Consider the following 13963-nt stretch of genomic DNA (forward strand, 5'->3'; position numbering starts at 1 on the left):
GTGTGCAAAGATTCAAAAATGACCACATCTGCATGAAATGATGCAGTCTTATTATAATGTTTCAACATAATGTATCACCATTGGCTGACAAATCATGGCTGACAAATAACGCGTAAACAGTGCGTAAATCCACAGGAATTGACACTAAACATGTCCAGGCCTGTCCTTCTTGGCCCTTGACTCTGATCATTTTAATCTGTCTGGCTGGGCACTGGCCAGTGTCACCGTGACCGCTGATGGATGATCAAGACAATTCAATAAAAACAAAACAGTGTAGAATAATGTTAGTATTTTTCTATTTTGGTGTGTAACATACATCTATAAATAGCCACAAGGATGGCAACAGAGGATCTCCATCTTGGTACACTTATGCAGTATGAATGTTGTTATGCAATATGCATCCAAAAGTAACCTCCACGAGGTCAGAGAAAACTGAATGCCAAGCGCCCTCTGCTGTTCGAAAATATATCACAGCCCCATTATGAAAACTGTAGTGCGATCAAAATGAGAAGAGAAGTTTTAAGAAGCAACTGATTTTATGAACATTGGATACAAAGACGTTGTTACATGAGTCTTTTGGCAAATTAAGGAAAAACAATGTTCAGTGTTAAAACAGGAGCAAACATTTGGTCCGGTACATGACTGGAGATGAGTTACACATCTAGATTAATTTGCTTTTACATTCAGTAGCATCTCCTTATAGCCCTCTAAGCGCATGCAGCCTGAGAGTAAAACCACAGTCCGTCAAAGGAACTAAAACAGAATGACCAATGCAAACATAATTTTGACAGAAAGGTCTGCCTCCATCTTTCTCATGCATCTTTAGGCTGTTAAAGCTAGAAAACTTTCAGTGTCTCTCATTACGTCGTAAACATTTCAGCTGGTGAGTTACCAACTGGCTTTCCTCTAGGAGACATTTATTTCGAAGCCGGAGACGTATTACTGGTGGGGCTGGCGGGTTTTTTTGCACTTTTCTTTTTTTTAAGCAGGAGATGAAAGCGGAGTAGCAGCAGCAGCAGCAGTGACACGTGTGTAATAATGAGTGGACATTATTTTCTTCAAAAGTTATAGGCGTCATATCGAGCCCTGAGGTGGCATCTACTGGCACACAACACCTTTGACATGACACACAACAAGCGGTCACTCTCCTACGCACACGCGCTCACAAGCACATTTTCTTTGCATTCTCTCCTCGACAAACAAACACATAGGTAAACATGGACGGGGACAAGTAGGAGGTCAAAAATACTCCAGAGGCTTTTTGAAATGGCAGCGACTTCTCGGGTTCAGCTTCCCAGAGACCGATGTTGGGTGAAAAGAGAGAGGGGCGAGAAGGAGGCGTCAGATGAAAGGGTTTTTTGACGTCCGACTGGAGTAAACATTCCCCTGAAAGCAACAAAAAGGAGAGAGAATAATTCGGGGGAACTTCACTTCACTTCACTGCATTTCCAAGAGACTTTGTGTCAAATACCTCTGGGCAGATTAACAAATTAGCATTGCTTCAATAAATATTTTTCAGTTGTGCTCTGAGCTGACTTGGCACACATTGCCAGAGATTGTTTATTACTTTTATGCAACTATCATCTTAATAACAGAGCTGCATTCATGTTCTAAGCTTAAATAAATTATGCAAAAGGTTTGAGATATGATCCAAACACCATGTTAAAGGAACAGGCCACCATTCTTCCATACTGAGACATGTTCTTACCTGAGCTTCGACGAGTTGATGCGTACCTGTCTGGTCTTTGTGCGTGCGCTCATTCATGCAAAACGACCAATGATGTTGTTAGCATTTAGCCTCTCCTCCTCTCCTCTATGGACCCAATTTAGAAGCGACCAAGCTCTTCCATGTTTTCTCTATTTAAATACGGTTACGTGAGTAATTCTTTGGGAGTGAAGATATAACTGCGCGGACCTCGAAGTGCTCCTAAGGTATTATTACGCCTCACAATGTAGTACCCCTTTTAATCCGTTTCATTTTGTATATCTGTACTTGGATCCTGTAGCTCAGGGGTCACCAACGTGGTGCCCGCGGGCACCCAGGGGCCCTTTGGGGCATGTCCAGTAGCCCTTGGGACTATTTCTAAAGTGTAAAACACTTCATTTTCTTGAATCTAATTCTTAAAATTACAGTTATTTCGGTTCTTTTGACTCAGTATGAGTTTAAAATAAAGCTATTTTAATATAATATGGGGTCAATATCCTATAAGTGAACAGTGTACGTTTAAGTCTTTAGGATTTGTTTTTCACTGGTAGCCCTTGAACAACTTAATGCTCTTAAAGTAGCCCTCAGCTGAAATAAGGTTGGTGACCCCTGCTGTAGCTACTCGCGTAACCGTATTTAAATAGGGGAAACGTGGAAGAGCTTGGTCGCTTCTAACTTCACCCTCATTTGGGTCTATAGGAATATGCTACGAGAGGCTAAATGCTAACAACATCTTCGGTCTTTTGGCGTGACTGAGCGCACGCACAAAGACCAGACAGGTACGCATCAACTCGTCTAAGCTCAGGTAAGAACATATTTCAGTATGGAAGAACGGGGGCCTGTTCCTTTAGAGTGCCCAATTTTCCCCGTTTCAAACTGAACAAAGGGAGCTGGTTAAAATGTCTGTGGTCCAAAGCTCATTCCTAACTCTCTTAGTTTCATTTTCAGACATCTCCATTGTTCAAAGAGTTGCTCACAGCAGTCTTTTTATTCCACATACTTCAGAAGAAAAAAAAATCAGCTTGAAAAAGGGAAAATTGGGTACGGAAGAGCTATTGATTGTAATAAAAGGTTTACTTACTGTGAACGGATTCACCGATATTGACCGTGGAACTTTGGGCTGAGCGTCAGGAGCAGGAAAAGAGGCAAAACCTAAAAAATAAAAATCCCCAAATTTAGAGAGAGCAAAAGATAAAAAGAAACGCCGGTCAAGTGAGGACACATGGGTGAAATTACAAACTTGAAACTTGGACGTTTGGAGCAGGAAAAGCCGCGGCTCCTATATAGGTATTGGTATGCCCTGAGCGTCACTGTACACGGCTGGGATAATGAGGTGCGTGAGGTGTGCTTGATCTGCAGCCAGTGCACATACAGTATCTGTCACAGGAGCCCGAGCGTGAGCCAGAATCGAAACGACCAATTACATGCAACATACATGACCTGCCCCCGCTGGTCATGAACGACTCTGCGGGTATTGATACGAGAGCTGCGAGATTTGAGGAAAAATATCACATTTTCATCGAGTATTGAGATTGTGCTTGGATTTACAATTTATGCTTCAAAATGAGGATTGGATGAACATTTGAGAAAAGACTGAAGTATTAACTGCTTAACTATAATACAAGAATGATGGAGACAGGAAGTGTGTTGTTTGCATAGGATACCTGCTATAATATGAACATATTATGAAGTCGTGTGCAGCTCTTATTGAAAAAGTCTATTACATGAGGCCTGTCACTCTCACGATCATCCACTATGGGCAGTTTTAAATCAGCAGTGGCACAAAAGACCTGCAAACGCACTAAACCCGTAATCTGTGAGTGATCAAATGCATACCGTTGGTCTCCTGGTTGCTGGCGGTCTCGTGGAACGCGTCGTGTGAGGTGGGAGCTGGGAAGGACACAGATGGAGGGAACACTGAAGTGGGTGAAGTGACGAATGCACTGGAGTCACCTAGAGACAAAAAACCCCCACACAAAAACGTCCATCATCAACACAGTGACCTTTGCGAGACCTGTACTGAGATGAATCAAGCACAAATTAACACAAGCTGGAGACGGTGAAGCGAGCAAATGTACAGTTGGAAACGTTTTCCGTATCGGTAGCCCCATTTGTCGGGAACATTGATTTGTGGGATAAGCCTCTAAATATGTGAGTTATAATAGTGAAAATTTCAGTGTCAATCAAATAACACTTTTTCAACTCAATGTTGACACTCATTTAGCCTCTGTTGTCATGCTGTTGCTATGCTGTGACAACATCGGCATAAGCTCTATATCGCCTATAATAAAATTGCAAGAATGTGTGCATAAGACCTTTCTAGAGAGCTTTAAGGGTCACATCAAATGTATTGTACGATGAATATCAGCTTTTCTGGTTGCTGATTTGCTTTACATGATTTTAATTTATCTACAAGAATGGCAGATGGAAGAATATTATGCTTCCATCTGCTCCTTTCTGATCGTGAAAATGTATAAAACATTGAAATTGTGAACTGTATGTGGCTGGTACATACAGAGGAATAAAAGGAATGAATGAATGAAAAATACTGTTCATGAGACATTAAATTATAATATGTTATAATCTTTTAACAACTCAAAAAAGTAGATCTACACAAACCTCTTCTTAAATAACAAACCTACTCTTATCGCCTACACCGACTTTTATTCCAATAATTTATGAACACTTGCTTTATACACACTGATGTAACCAAAGCCGCCTTTCCCATGTCAAGCAGTTGCAGAATGAAAGCCGAGCAGTTACACAGGCTCTTTGGGTCTCACCTCCGGAGGCGCTGCTGAAGGGGTTACTGGGGGAGAGGGCGGCGGGCGGCTGGGAAGAGGAGCCCGAGTTGAATGGGTTTGGGAAATCTGAGACACACACAGGGAGAGAGAGAGAGAGAGAGAGAGGGGCACATCATTCACATTCCTGCCTATTCAAACGGCTGCAGCTCTTAGCCACCGAGATGTTAATTAAAGGAGCCGGGCTGTGTTCAAGACGAGCCGACCCATTATAAACTTTAGCTGTGAGATCAATGCGTGCGTGCACCGGACTCACTTGTGAAAGTTTGGGGGCCGGAGACGGTATCGACCCCGGGAGAGCTGGGGGAGAAGGGAAAAAAACAACAACGGAAAAAAAAACAGTCAATTCAGAATGTGACCTTTACTTTAGAAACCAATCATGTTCAACAAAAGACGATCTGACAGCGGTGAATCGTGTACCTGGCAGGAGTGGAGCTGGAGGAGAGCCTGTTGCCAAAGAGGCTGCTGTACTGCGGAGGTCCACCAGCAGAGGGAGCTGTGAACACGCATTTAATACACATATAATTAAAGTTTTAGTGGCCAAATGCAATAATAATGTTTAAAGAGTGCACTCTAAAGAGGGGGGAAACACAGCTGATCTTGTGTTATTGTTGTTGTTGTTGTTTTTCACAAGTGTTACTAACTGGCTAAATAAAAAATACCAGCTCTGTGTTGCTCCTGATATGAATCAACGTGAGCCAGGGCAGGAAATCAATAAACTCTTTAATTCAGCCAGCCAGGGTGAAGGGGGAAAAGCAGTGCGGCCAAGGGCTACTCACATGAGAGGTATGCATGAAAGCAGTTGGTTACGGCCAAAATACTACCAGGTCGGAGTAAACAAATCTAGCATGTTCTTTGAGTCAGACCATGCATGTCCAGGAGCGAACACAATGGACTGAATTCAGCTGTGGAAGCCTTGGCATTTGCAGTAAGGATGTTATGCAACCTATTTAGCTGGCCGTGACAATCAGTGTCACACGTACTCTTGTGCCGGCACTGTTTGCCTGTCTTTTGTACAAACTGGTGTCTGGGCAGGTACAAAGTTTTACAATATAGAATTTGTAAAAAAACTAAAACTGATATGTTTATGCCATGGAGCAAGGCCAAGGCCAAGACTCAAACCTCTCACTCTTGAGTGAAGTTGCAGTGAGTCATGGAAGTTGCCCTGTTGCTGCATCAAGTCGGATTTCACCAACTTTATTAGTCTAGCCTGAGAATGAGACTCTTGTGGCTGGAGTAATGTTTACTTCACATAAAATATGCTCATTACATTGTTCTTCTTTGACTGAATGATGAAAATATAAACAATTTGTATATTTTTCGCTTTGACTCCATACCTGGTTTAAAGGAACATTGATGTTTCATACCTGGCTGTGTGGGTGCTGTTGTGTCAGAGAAGACACTGTCCAGGTGAGAGACAGCGGCGTACTTGTCCTGATTGTTGGAGGTGCTGTGGGGGGGTGTGGTCTGCCCACCACTGCCCGCCTGCTGCTGCTGCTGCTGCTGCTGTTGCTGTTGCTGCTGCTGCTGCTGTTGCTGTTGCTGCTGCTGCTGCTGCTGTGACTGTGACTGTGACTGTGGCTGGGACAGGGAGTGAGGCAGGGGCTGTATTTGAGAGTTGGCCAGGCCCCCAAAGTCCACACTCAGAGACTTAGGGAAGGCCCTAAAGGGCCCAGTGATCCCTGATGCCGATACTGTACGACCTGAGAGGAGGAGGACAGGGACGAAAGTGAGTGACGCAACAAAGTGAAATTTAATAAATATGCAAATACACTTCTAGCTCTTCAAAGAAGAGATGATCTTGCCCTTTGGCAGTGTAAAAGTTCAAACTCAACCTTCAAATCTGCCGAAATATCTTACACGACAAAACTCAGTATTTTTATTTCAACAAATGAAGAGTTCATTTGCAAAAACAGGTGACACTTGTCAAAGTAAAGGTGTGCGGATGTGAACAAATGGCCTAATATTTTATGGCATAGCTCTGGTTAAAACCATTTCAACACAAAGAGGAAATTAGAAGCATGTCTGGATTATTTTCAATGGCACTTAATTGTTTTTCCAAATGAGCTCTTCAAATGTGAACTATCACATGCTAATTCCTCTTCTGCGTTTTCTTTGGGGGCATCATTAACTATGGGTTTTTGTTAGAGTGTATGGGACTAGGCCATTCTGCTACATCAGTTCTCACTAAGTACAAGAAAAGGCAGAAAGGTAAACCGTGTTATCTTTTTTAAGTATCCCTGCCCAGACATAAAACTGATTTAACATAACAAGCAAAAAAGTCCCCATTCTGTTACAATTATGCACATTAACTTCATAATGGCAGAAATTGCAAATCACTTTTGACAAAGACTAGACACAAAGGCCAGTGAGGTAAAAAAAAATAAAAAAATAAAAAAATCAATCCCTGATTAAAAATAAACATTTTGTTTGAGAATGGGTAAATGTATGGCCAAAATGCAACGAGTAAATTGAGTCATTTCAGATCATAATGTTACACAAGATGCACACCAGAAATGATGCAACCACTGTCTATAAACACAATGCCAAACAACATTTGTACAGCACGCATGGTTGATCTAAAATCACAAAAGCAGAAAAGAAACTTTTCTATCAAGCTTTGATCAACACAATTACAAGAGTTTACTTTGGAAAAGCAAACTTTTTTAAAGCATGAACTTGCGCAGCTGTTAGCTCCAGCCAAAGTCAATAAACAAGACAAAAAGTGTTGCAAAGAGTCAGCTGACAAGCGGTGCAAGAATCCAGGCCAGACCAGATACAGATATACAGCGTGAAGCATGCAACAGAGCGGCTGGTGTGCGCATGCTTAGAGAATGTTGTCCTCGCCCATGTTCATTTGGTGCAGATTGTGTTATCATGTTTATGCAAATGAAATATTATATTTTTAACAGTTTTTGTTTTTGTTTTGTTTTTATTAAAAAACATTAATTATGACAATACTTAGGACTAAATCTCTAATAACTGAATAATCATGATTAGTATCCAAGCTTCCAATTAAACAATTTGAATTCAGATGCTTCTTTTCCAATTAAAGAGCTCCACTATGAACACATTCAACATCCCAGGAACAAGTGTGGTCCTAAGGAGCACAGGCGACCCCTGGAATGTGATTGCTCACCCTGCTCAGTGGGGCTCAGGTTGTACAAAGGTTACAAGGTTACAAGGTCAATTTTGTATCATCAAATTAAAACCATTTGGGGAGAAATATAGCTCTAGACTAGCACACATTTACATGCAAGTAGTAGCAGAACACTAAAATGTAAGGGCTAAAAATGAGCCTAAAAGCTAAAAATGAACCCTCTCTGATTGTCCATTGAGATGACCTACACAACTTCCCTGTTTGTTGAATGGGATATTTACGTCTGTGGTGGGAATACAGCACGGCTACACCAAGTTGAAATGCTTTGACGACAGCAAGGTGCAAAATCTCTCAGCAGCGCTTGGGGGTAGCAGCTAGGGCCTAAAAATAGAGGTTAACTCGGTCTCCTTTCTCTGCGGGAACACCGAGTGTAACTTTCCTTGACCCTCCCGTGTCTTAAGATCTAGGCTTTGACGTCATCTTTGGTAAATTTATATCAATTTCTATTTTGCGGTTGAATCCACATGCGAGCAAGTTATGAACAATGCAGCTCATACACTGGCCATCCATAATGAATGAAGAGAGCACAGAGAGAGCGTATTGATCTAAGCACACAGTCAAATGCGTTGGTTAGAGCCAAGTCTTACCTAAAGTGAAGTGGTTTTTGAAGGAGCTACTCGCTATGGGTTTGGGGGGGGAAAACGGAAACAAAAATGGATAGAATGGGGAGGAAAGAGGGGAGAAAGTGTCACTGGTGTTACATAATGAACGGCCTTGTTAATATCTGACTTTGTTTGTGTCTGTATACAGTGTATGGGCAAATAGTTTGAGTCCAAGTCCGACTTCTTCTAACATGGAGTCGAGTAACAAGTAACTGCCTCTCAGAAGTCACAAGTTCGAATCGAGTCACGAGTCCAGAAAAAATTGGGAAAAAAATGTACGGCCCTATGTCTGGGACTTAGATGCTACTAAACCTCCCTTCATTAAAACATCAGTTATGTGAATACAATAAAGGTGAGTGACAGACAGATTAATAAATGAAACCAAAGTAAATTAATGGCAGAAATGTGTATCTCTGGATCTCGGGACGTGTTTTGGTGACTCACCTGAAGGCCGTGGGAGAGCGGGAAAAGAGGGGGCGTGACTTTGACCTCCATGCGCTGACGTCAGCGAGCCGGGACGCTGTCTCTCAATCCCGCATAAAGGGGCGTCTAAAAGGGACAAATAAACCAAAAGTGAGACCAGACTCACAGAAATCTCACTTCCCCCTGAAAAGAGGGAGCGCAACCCAACCTTTGAGAGGGGGGTCTCTGAAGCTCTGTGATCGCAGCGGCCGGGCGGTGAAGGCGTCTGTCCGCATGTCAGCCGGAGAGATGGCAGGGCCCCGGTCCCACGAGGGCAGCTGGGCCTGGGACTGCAGCGAGATGAATGGGAAGACACAGGTAGACGGCAGACAGCAGGAGGAGGGCACCGAGGCAGATGGTAGAGTCTCTTTCATGCTCTTTCAATAATTGATAACCCTGCACTTTGAAGTGGGCTACCTGGCCCTGACCAACCCACTCGCTTGCTCTGTCGCTCCCCCGCTGTGAAGAGGGGAACTTGGGTCTGTTTTCAACTTCTATTACTCTCACTTCTCGTTTCTTCTGAACTTTTTTTTTTTTTTTTGCTCCCTACTTCTCAGGTGCACCAAAAATGATTTCCCCTTTTTGTGAAAAAATCCCCCCCCCCCCAAAAAAAAAAATACAAAAGAGAAACTTTAAAGGAACAGGCCACCGTTTTTCCATACTGAGACATGTTCTTACCTGAGCTAAGACTCTGGTCTTTGTGCGTGCTCTCAGTCATGCAAAAAGGCTAAAGATGTTGTTAGCATTTAGCCTCTCCTCCTCTCCTCTATGGACCCAAAGGGCATGAAGTTAGAAGCGACCAAGCTCTTCCACGTTTTCCCTATTTAAATACTTTTACGTGAGTAGTTACACTTCAGAATTCTTTAGGAGTGAAGATATTACTGCGCGGACGTCGAAGTGCTCCTAAGGTGTTATTACGCCTCACAATATAGTTCCCATTTTTATCCGCTTAAAAAATCGACGTGTTTAATCTTGTGTCACTATACTTGGATCGTGTAACTACTCACACAACCGTATTTAAATAGGGAGAACATGGAAGAGCTTGGTCGCTTCTAACTTCACCCCCGTTTGGCTCCATAGGAATAAGCTGGGAGAGGCTAAATGCTAACAACATCTTTGGTCTTTTTGCGTGACTGAGCGCACGCACAAAGACCAGACAGGTACCTATCAACTCATCTAAGCTCAGGTAAGAACATATCTCAGTAATGTAAAAACAGTGGCCTAGTCCTTTAACTTACCAGTGGTCGCGGCGCTCTGGCATTGTGGGTGGGACCTTGCCCAGCTAAAGGACCATGGGAGGGTGGCATGGATGGGACTCCTGGACTCCAGGGACCTTCTACATCCCGACGATTTTTACATTTAGAAAAGTGCCTGAAAGAACACATTTCTGAACTCACTCAACATTACATGCACAAAAATAACAATAGTTAAATAGACCTAATTAACTATATCACCCCAAAATGATCCAAGGTCAAACCAAATCATTTTAAGCTTGTAAAGCATTTGGCTCAGCGCTCTGATCTAAAGGCCCAGCTGTGTGATGACATTGTTTTACACACAGCCCAAATAAGGCCACAGCTTTTCTATCCACAAAGCAGCTTTGATTCTGCAAGTTGTAATTCACTACTGAAAGACTGGAACCTCTTGTTTAATGTCTAATAGTTACATCATAATGTGGCGGAAAGGAACAGAAGCAAATACTCACCATTTTTTCTTTTCATATTTGTCTTGAAGAAATTCCTTAAACTTTTGCGAGTCCTTCATGTCGGAGCAGCCGTCTGTCTTTGGGTCAAAAACGCACAGCCACGTCCTCCTCCCAACCTGGACAACAACGAAAAACAAGTGGCGTAAAAGATTGAATTGGTGCACATTATAGTCGATAACAGTAGGAATGTAACAATATCCGTCAGACTGTGATGTTGCAATATGACCCGGGGCACAGCAAGGCCATCAACAAATAGATAAATAAATGAAACATGTCATAAGTCGGCTAGTGAACATGAGAGGGCCCATATTTAGTGCAACACACGTACAGGAACGTGTAGCTTTGTAGCAGCAGCTCTTTAAATAAACTAGATGTAAAGTAAGTGTAAAGTTGATCTAGTCCAGTGGTTAAGGCCGGTGTGCATATGGTGGTACAGATCGTCTGCAGAAGATAATATTGTAGTTTATCATTATTATTGAAATTCAGACATCATTATATTCCCAGTAAATAATACAGATCAACTCAGCTATAGCAAAGAATATAACTTGCTGACTGTTACTACTCTCAGAAATCTCCAGCACACGTAAACAATACATAGATTGTGTAAGAAGCCGTGGCGTTTAAACAGTTGGGTCAAACTACTTTTCTCCACCAGCACCTCACCTATAATTACAATGATAGCCCGTGCAAATATGTACTCAAACAGCTTCTCTCATATGTGATTCATCTCTGGCTTAAGAGTCAGGGAGCTGCGCGTTACAGCCAATAAATGAATCATGACAGGCCGGAGCAGCACTCTGAAGCTGTAGATGATCATGATGAGGATGATGATAATGGTTGTGGTGGGACGAAGAGGAGGATGGAGGAGGAGGAGGAAATACTCTGCTCTTTTTTACACAACATGCCAATAGCAAGCATTCGTCTCAGCTGTGATATAAGCTCAGGAAGGATTTCAACCTACACACTCTTGCACAGAGGGAAACAGATTGTGGTTTGGTTTGGCTGTGAGAAAGACAGTCTTGTTGTGTCTTTACAGTACACTGTAACGACACGGTGCAAAACAAGTCTTTTTACACTGTTCAATGTTAAATAAATGGATTTTAGAACTATACATTGTTTTGCTTTTTTACAACATTTATATCTTGTGCTTAATTTGTAAAACATAATGGGAATAACAAGTACATTCCAGCAACCATTACTAAGAATAATAGAACAGGTTAAGACCATATTTAAGCAACAAAAGTAATCAGTACTAGGAATTCCCAGTTGCCAGTAGTAGCATATCTAGTAATCAGAACTTGTAAACTGTGAAAGCCTCCTTAATCCTACTAGCATCACTAGCAACCATTGCTTAACATTGGGTTTAAGTGCTACGCAGCAAGTTTAGTTTATTCCAAGTAAGCGCTATGAGTTGGAATTTACAGTGTATCAATCTATGGATTGCATTTACAATTTACTTACTACAGCAATTTTCAGATGTATTCCATCTTGGGGCGCATAAAAAACCCAAATGTATAAGTCAGCCTGTAGCAATTTACTTTACAGCACTAGCTACCATAAGACAGAATAGCCATTGTACCCAAATGTGTTATAACACATGGTAGATACATAGAAAGAGGACACATGTCTGTCAGTTTCATGGTAATGTGATTCATCCTCACCCTAATCCAGTATAAAGGCTGTAAATTCCTATCCATTCCATTATCATGTTATAAGTGTGAAAGTAAAGTATGATCAACAGGAAAATATAATGTCTTTATAACAGTTTTGTTGTTGCGTTGTTATATGAAGGGACAAATATAGGTTTCCTTGACCCATCCCATCAACACCAATGTCTAATCTTGTGCTTCGTATTGACAGTTTCTTGCCTGTACACAGCGCTCACGTCAAGCTTCACGTCCGAAACCCCAAAGCGGTGCGATTTTCAACTACTTCAAAGTTACGTCTCTTACCTCATTGCCATGGTTTTGGAGGAATTCCACTTCCTGTTGCGAAAAGGTTGTCATGGAGATAGACTTGACTCTGTGGGGAGGGTTGAGGCCTCTCCTGGGACACAGAAACAAGATGAGCAGTGAAATTTAGACACAAGAAACACAAAAGGAGCTGGAGAGGGGGGGTGGAGAGGGCATCTGACATGTGGCTGTCTGATATTAAGGTCAGACTTGTTGTGCAAGGTGCCACAACAGAATAATCCACCCCATTGTGACAGAGTGGCTGCAACCTGAAATTTCCTTCATGCAGAAGACATACAGCGACAGAGGTTTTCTGTGTAGGGATTGAGCAATAAGACGCAGTTTGGTGTCTTCCCGGAGCTTGGACATGCAGAACATAATGTGAGAGATGGACACATACGCACGCGTACATCGGAGAGTACAGCCTAGAGAGAGACAGAGAGAGAGAGAGAGAGAGAGAGATGGGGAAAGGTAGTGTCAAACCTGCACCATGGCGATATGTAACAGAGCTGGAAATTGACCAAAGAGCGGTCTGTCGCTTATGACGCTACAGGGGAAGAAGACAGAGAAAATGGAAGAGGAGAATGCGTAAATTAATACACGCAGCTTCACCAGAGCTCTCTGTAAAAAGCTGTCAAAGGGTGGTGCATGGTGCAATCTCAGGCCTGATACTTTTAACTCCGTTGCCCACACGTTTGCCTCCACTGATGCGGTATCATAAAATACATGTCAAAGGAAAAGGGATACAGGGGCTCGTTTACTTACAGCATTCCAGAGCACGACGTGCAAACGAAGCTGCCCACCGTGACGTCCGTGTAAGTGACCCCGGGCTGGTTGCACTCGAAGCAGTGTTTGTTTACTCCAGACTGGGCCAGCTCGCGGACCTTACGCGAGCAAATCTCCTGGTTGTCCCGGTGCTTGCGGTTCGACATTTTTTTGACAGCTTCCCTCCGCGCGTCCGTCCGTCCGTGCGTGCGTGTGTGCGTGAACCCCGCGCAGCTGTCCCGTCCGCCCCGGTGTCCCCTCCTCTCCCCGTTTACTACAGGCTGCACTTCTTCACGCCCGCATTGTGGAGACACGTTTCTGCAGCTTCTCTACCGACAAGAGACTACACACTGAGGAGAAGCGGCGCGTCAAGACGCACAAGGTGATGCCCGGAAATACAACGACTGATGTTCAGAGTAAAAGCACAACACATTATCAAAAGCACAACACTATTACCGTTAATTAACAAGGTTTATCGTTCTAAAAGGCATAAGATTATATTCTAATGTGTTTTAACATAGTATAAAAGTGTATCTTTATTCAGCAAAATGATTCTCTCACTGGACATTCCGCGCGGAGGGAAGCTGTTCTCCTGCATTTTGCGCTGGAATTTGTGGCTTATGAACATGTAGCTTGACATCTGGACAGATGCGAAGGGGATCTCCTGTCAAACACAAATACGAACCTGTCAAGCATCCAAGTTTAACACATTGCTTTGATTTTTCAGATCACTTTCATAATTCATCTATCGTCCAAGTTTAGTTGCGTGCGTTCTTACGTAAGCGCGTATTTGGCACCGGTCTGTGATTCT

The 13963-nt window shown here is 42.8% G+C and overlaps 1 protein-coding gene across 2 annotated transcripts; it reads right to left on the reverse strand.

Annotated features, from left to right (window-relative positions):
• Nucleotides 1-523: 523 nt before the first annotated feature.
• On the reverse strand, nucleotides 524-13531 carry agfg2 (ArfGAP with FG repeats 2). Of its 2 annotated transcripts, XM_079579838.1 has the most exons (14): nucleotides 13153-13531; nucleotides 12388-12481; nucleotides 10436-10551; nucleotides 9969-10101; nucleotides 8900-9020; nucleotides 8713-8817; nucleotides 8254-8286; nucleotides 5874-6209; nucleotides 4927-5002; nucleotides 4763-4806; nucleotides 4489-4575; nucleotides 3542-3658; nucleotides 2787-2857; nucleotides 524-1386 (listed from the first exon to the last, which is right to left on the reverse strand). In XM_079579838.1, exons 1-14 carry the CDS (start codon nucleotides 13317-13319, stop codon nucleotides 1342-1344), a joined length of 1545 nt encoding a protein of 514 aa, XP_079435964.1. In that variant the 5' UTR covers nucleotides 13320-13531; the 3' UTR covers nucleotides 524-1341. The 2 variants fall into 2 exon arrangements, with proteins under 2 accessions (XP_079435964.1, XP_079435965.1); XM_079579839.1 differs by lacking the exon at nucleotides 8254-8286.
• Between the last annotated feature and the right edge of the window lie 432 nt (nucleotides 13532-13963).

The sequence above is a fragment of the Gobius niger genome (assembly GCF_951799975.1).
Source record: "Gobius niger genome assembly, chromosome: 21".
NCBI classification, from domain to species: domain Eukaryota; kingdom Metazoa; phylum Chordata; class Actinopteri; order Gobiiformes; family Gobiidae; genus Gobius; species Gobius niger.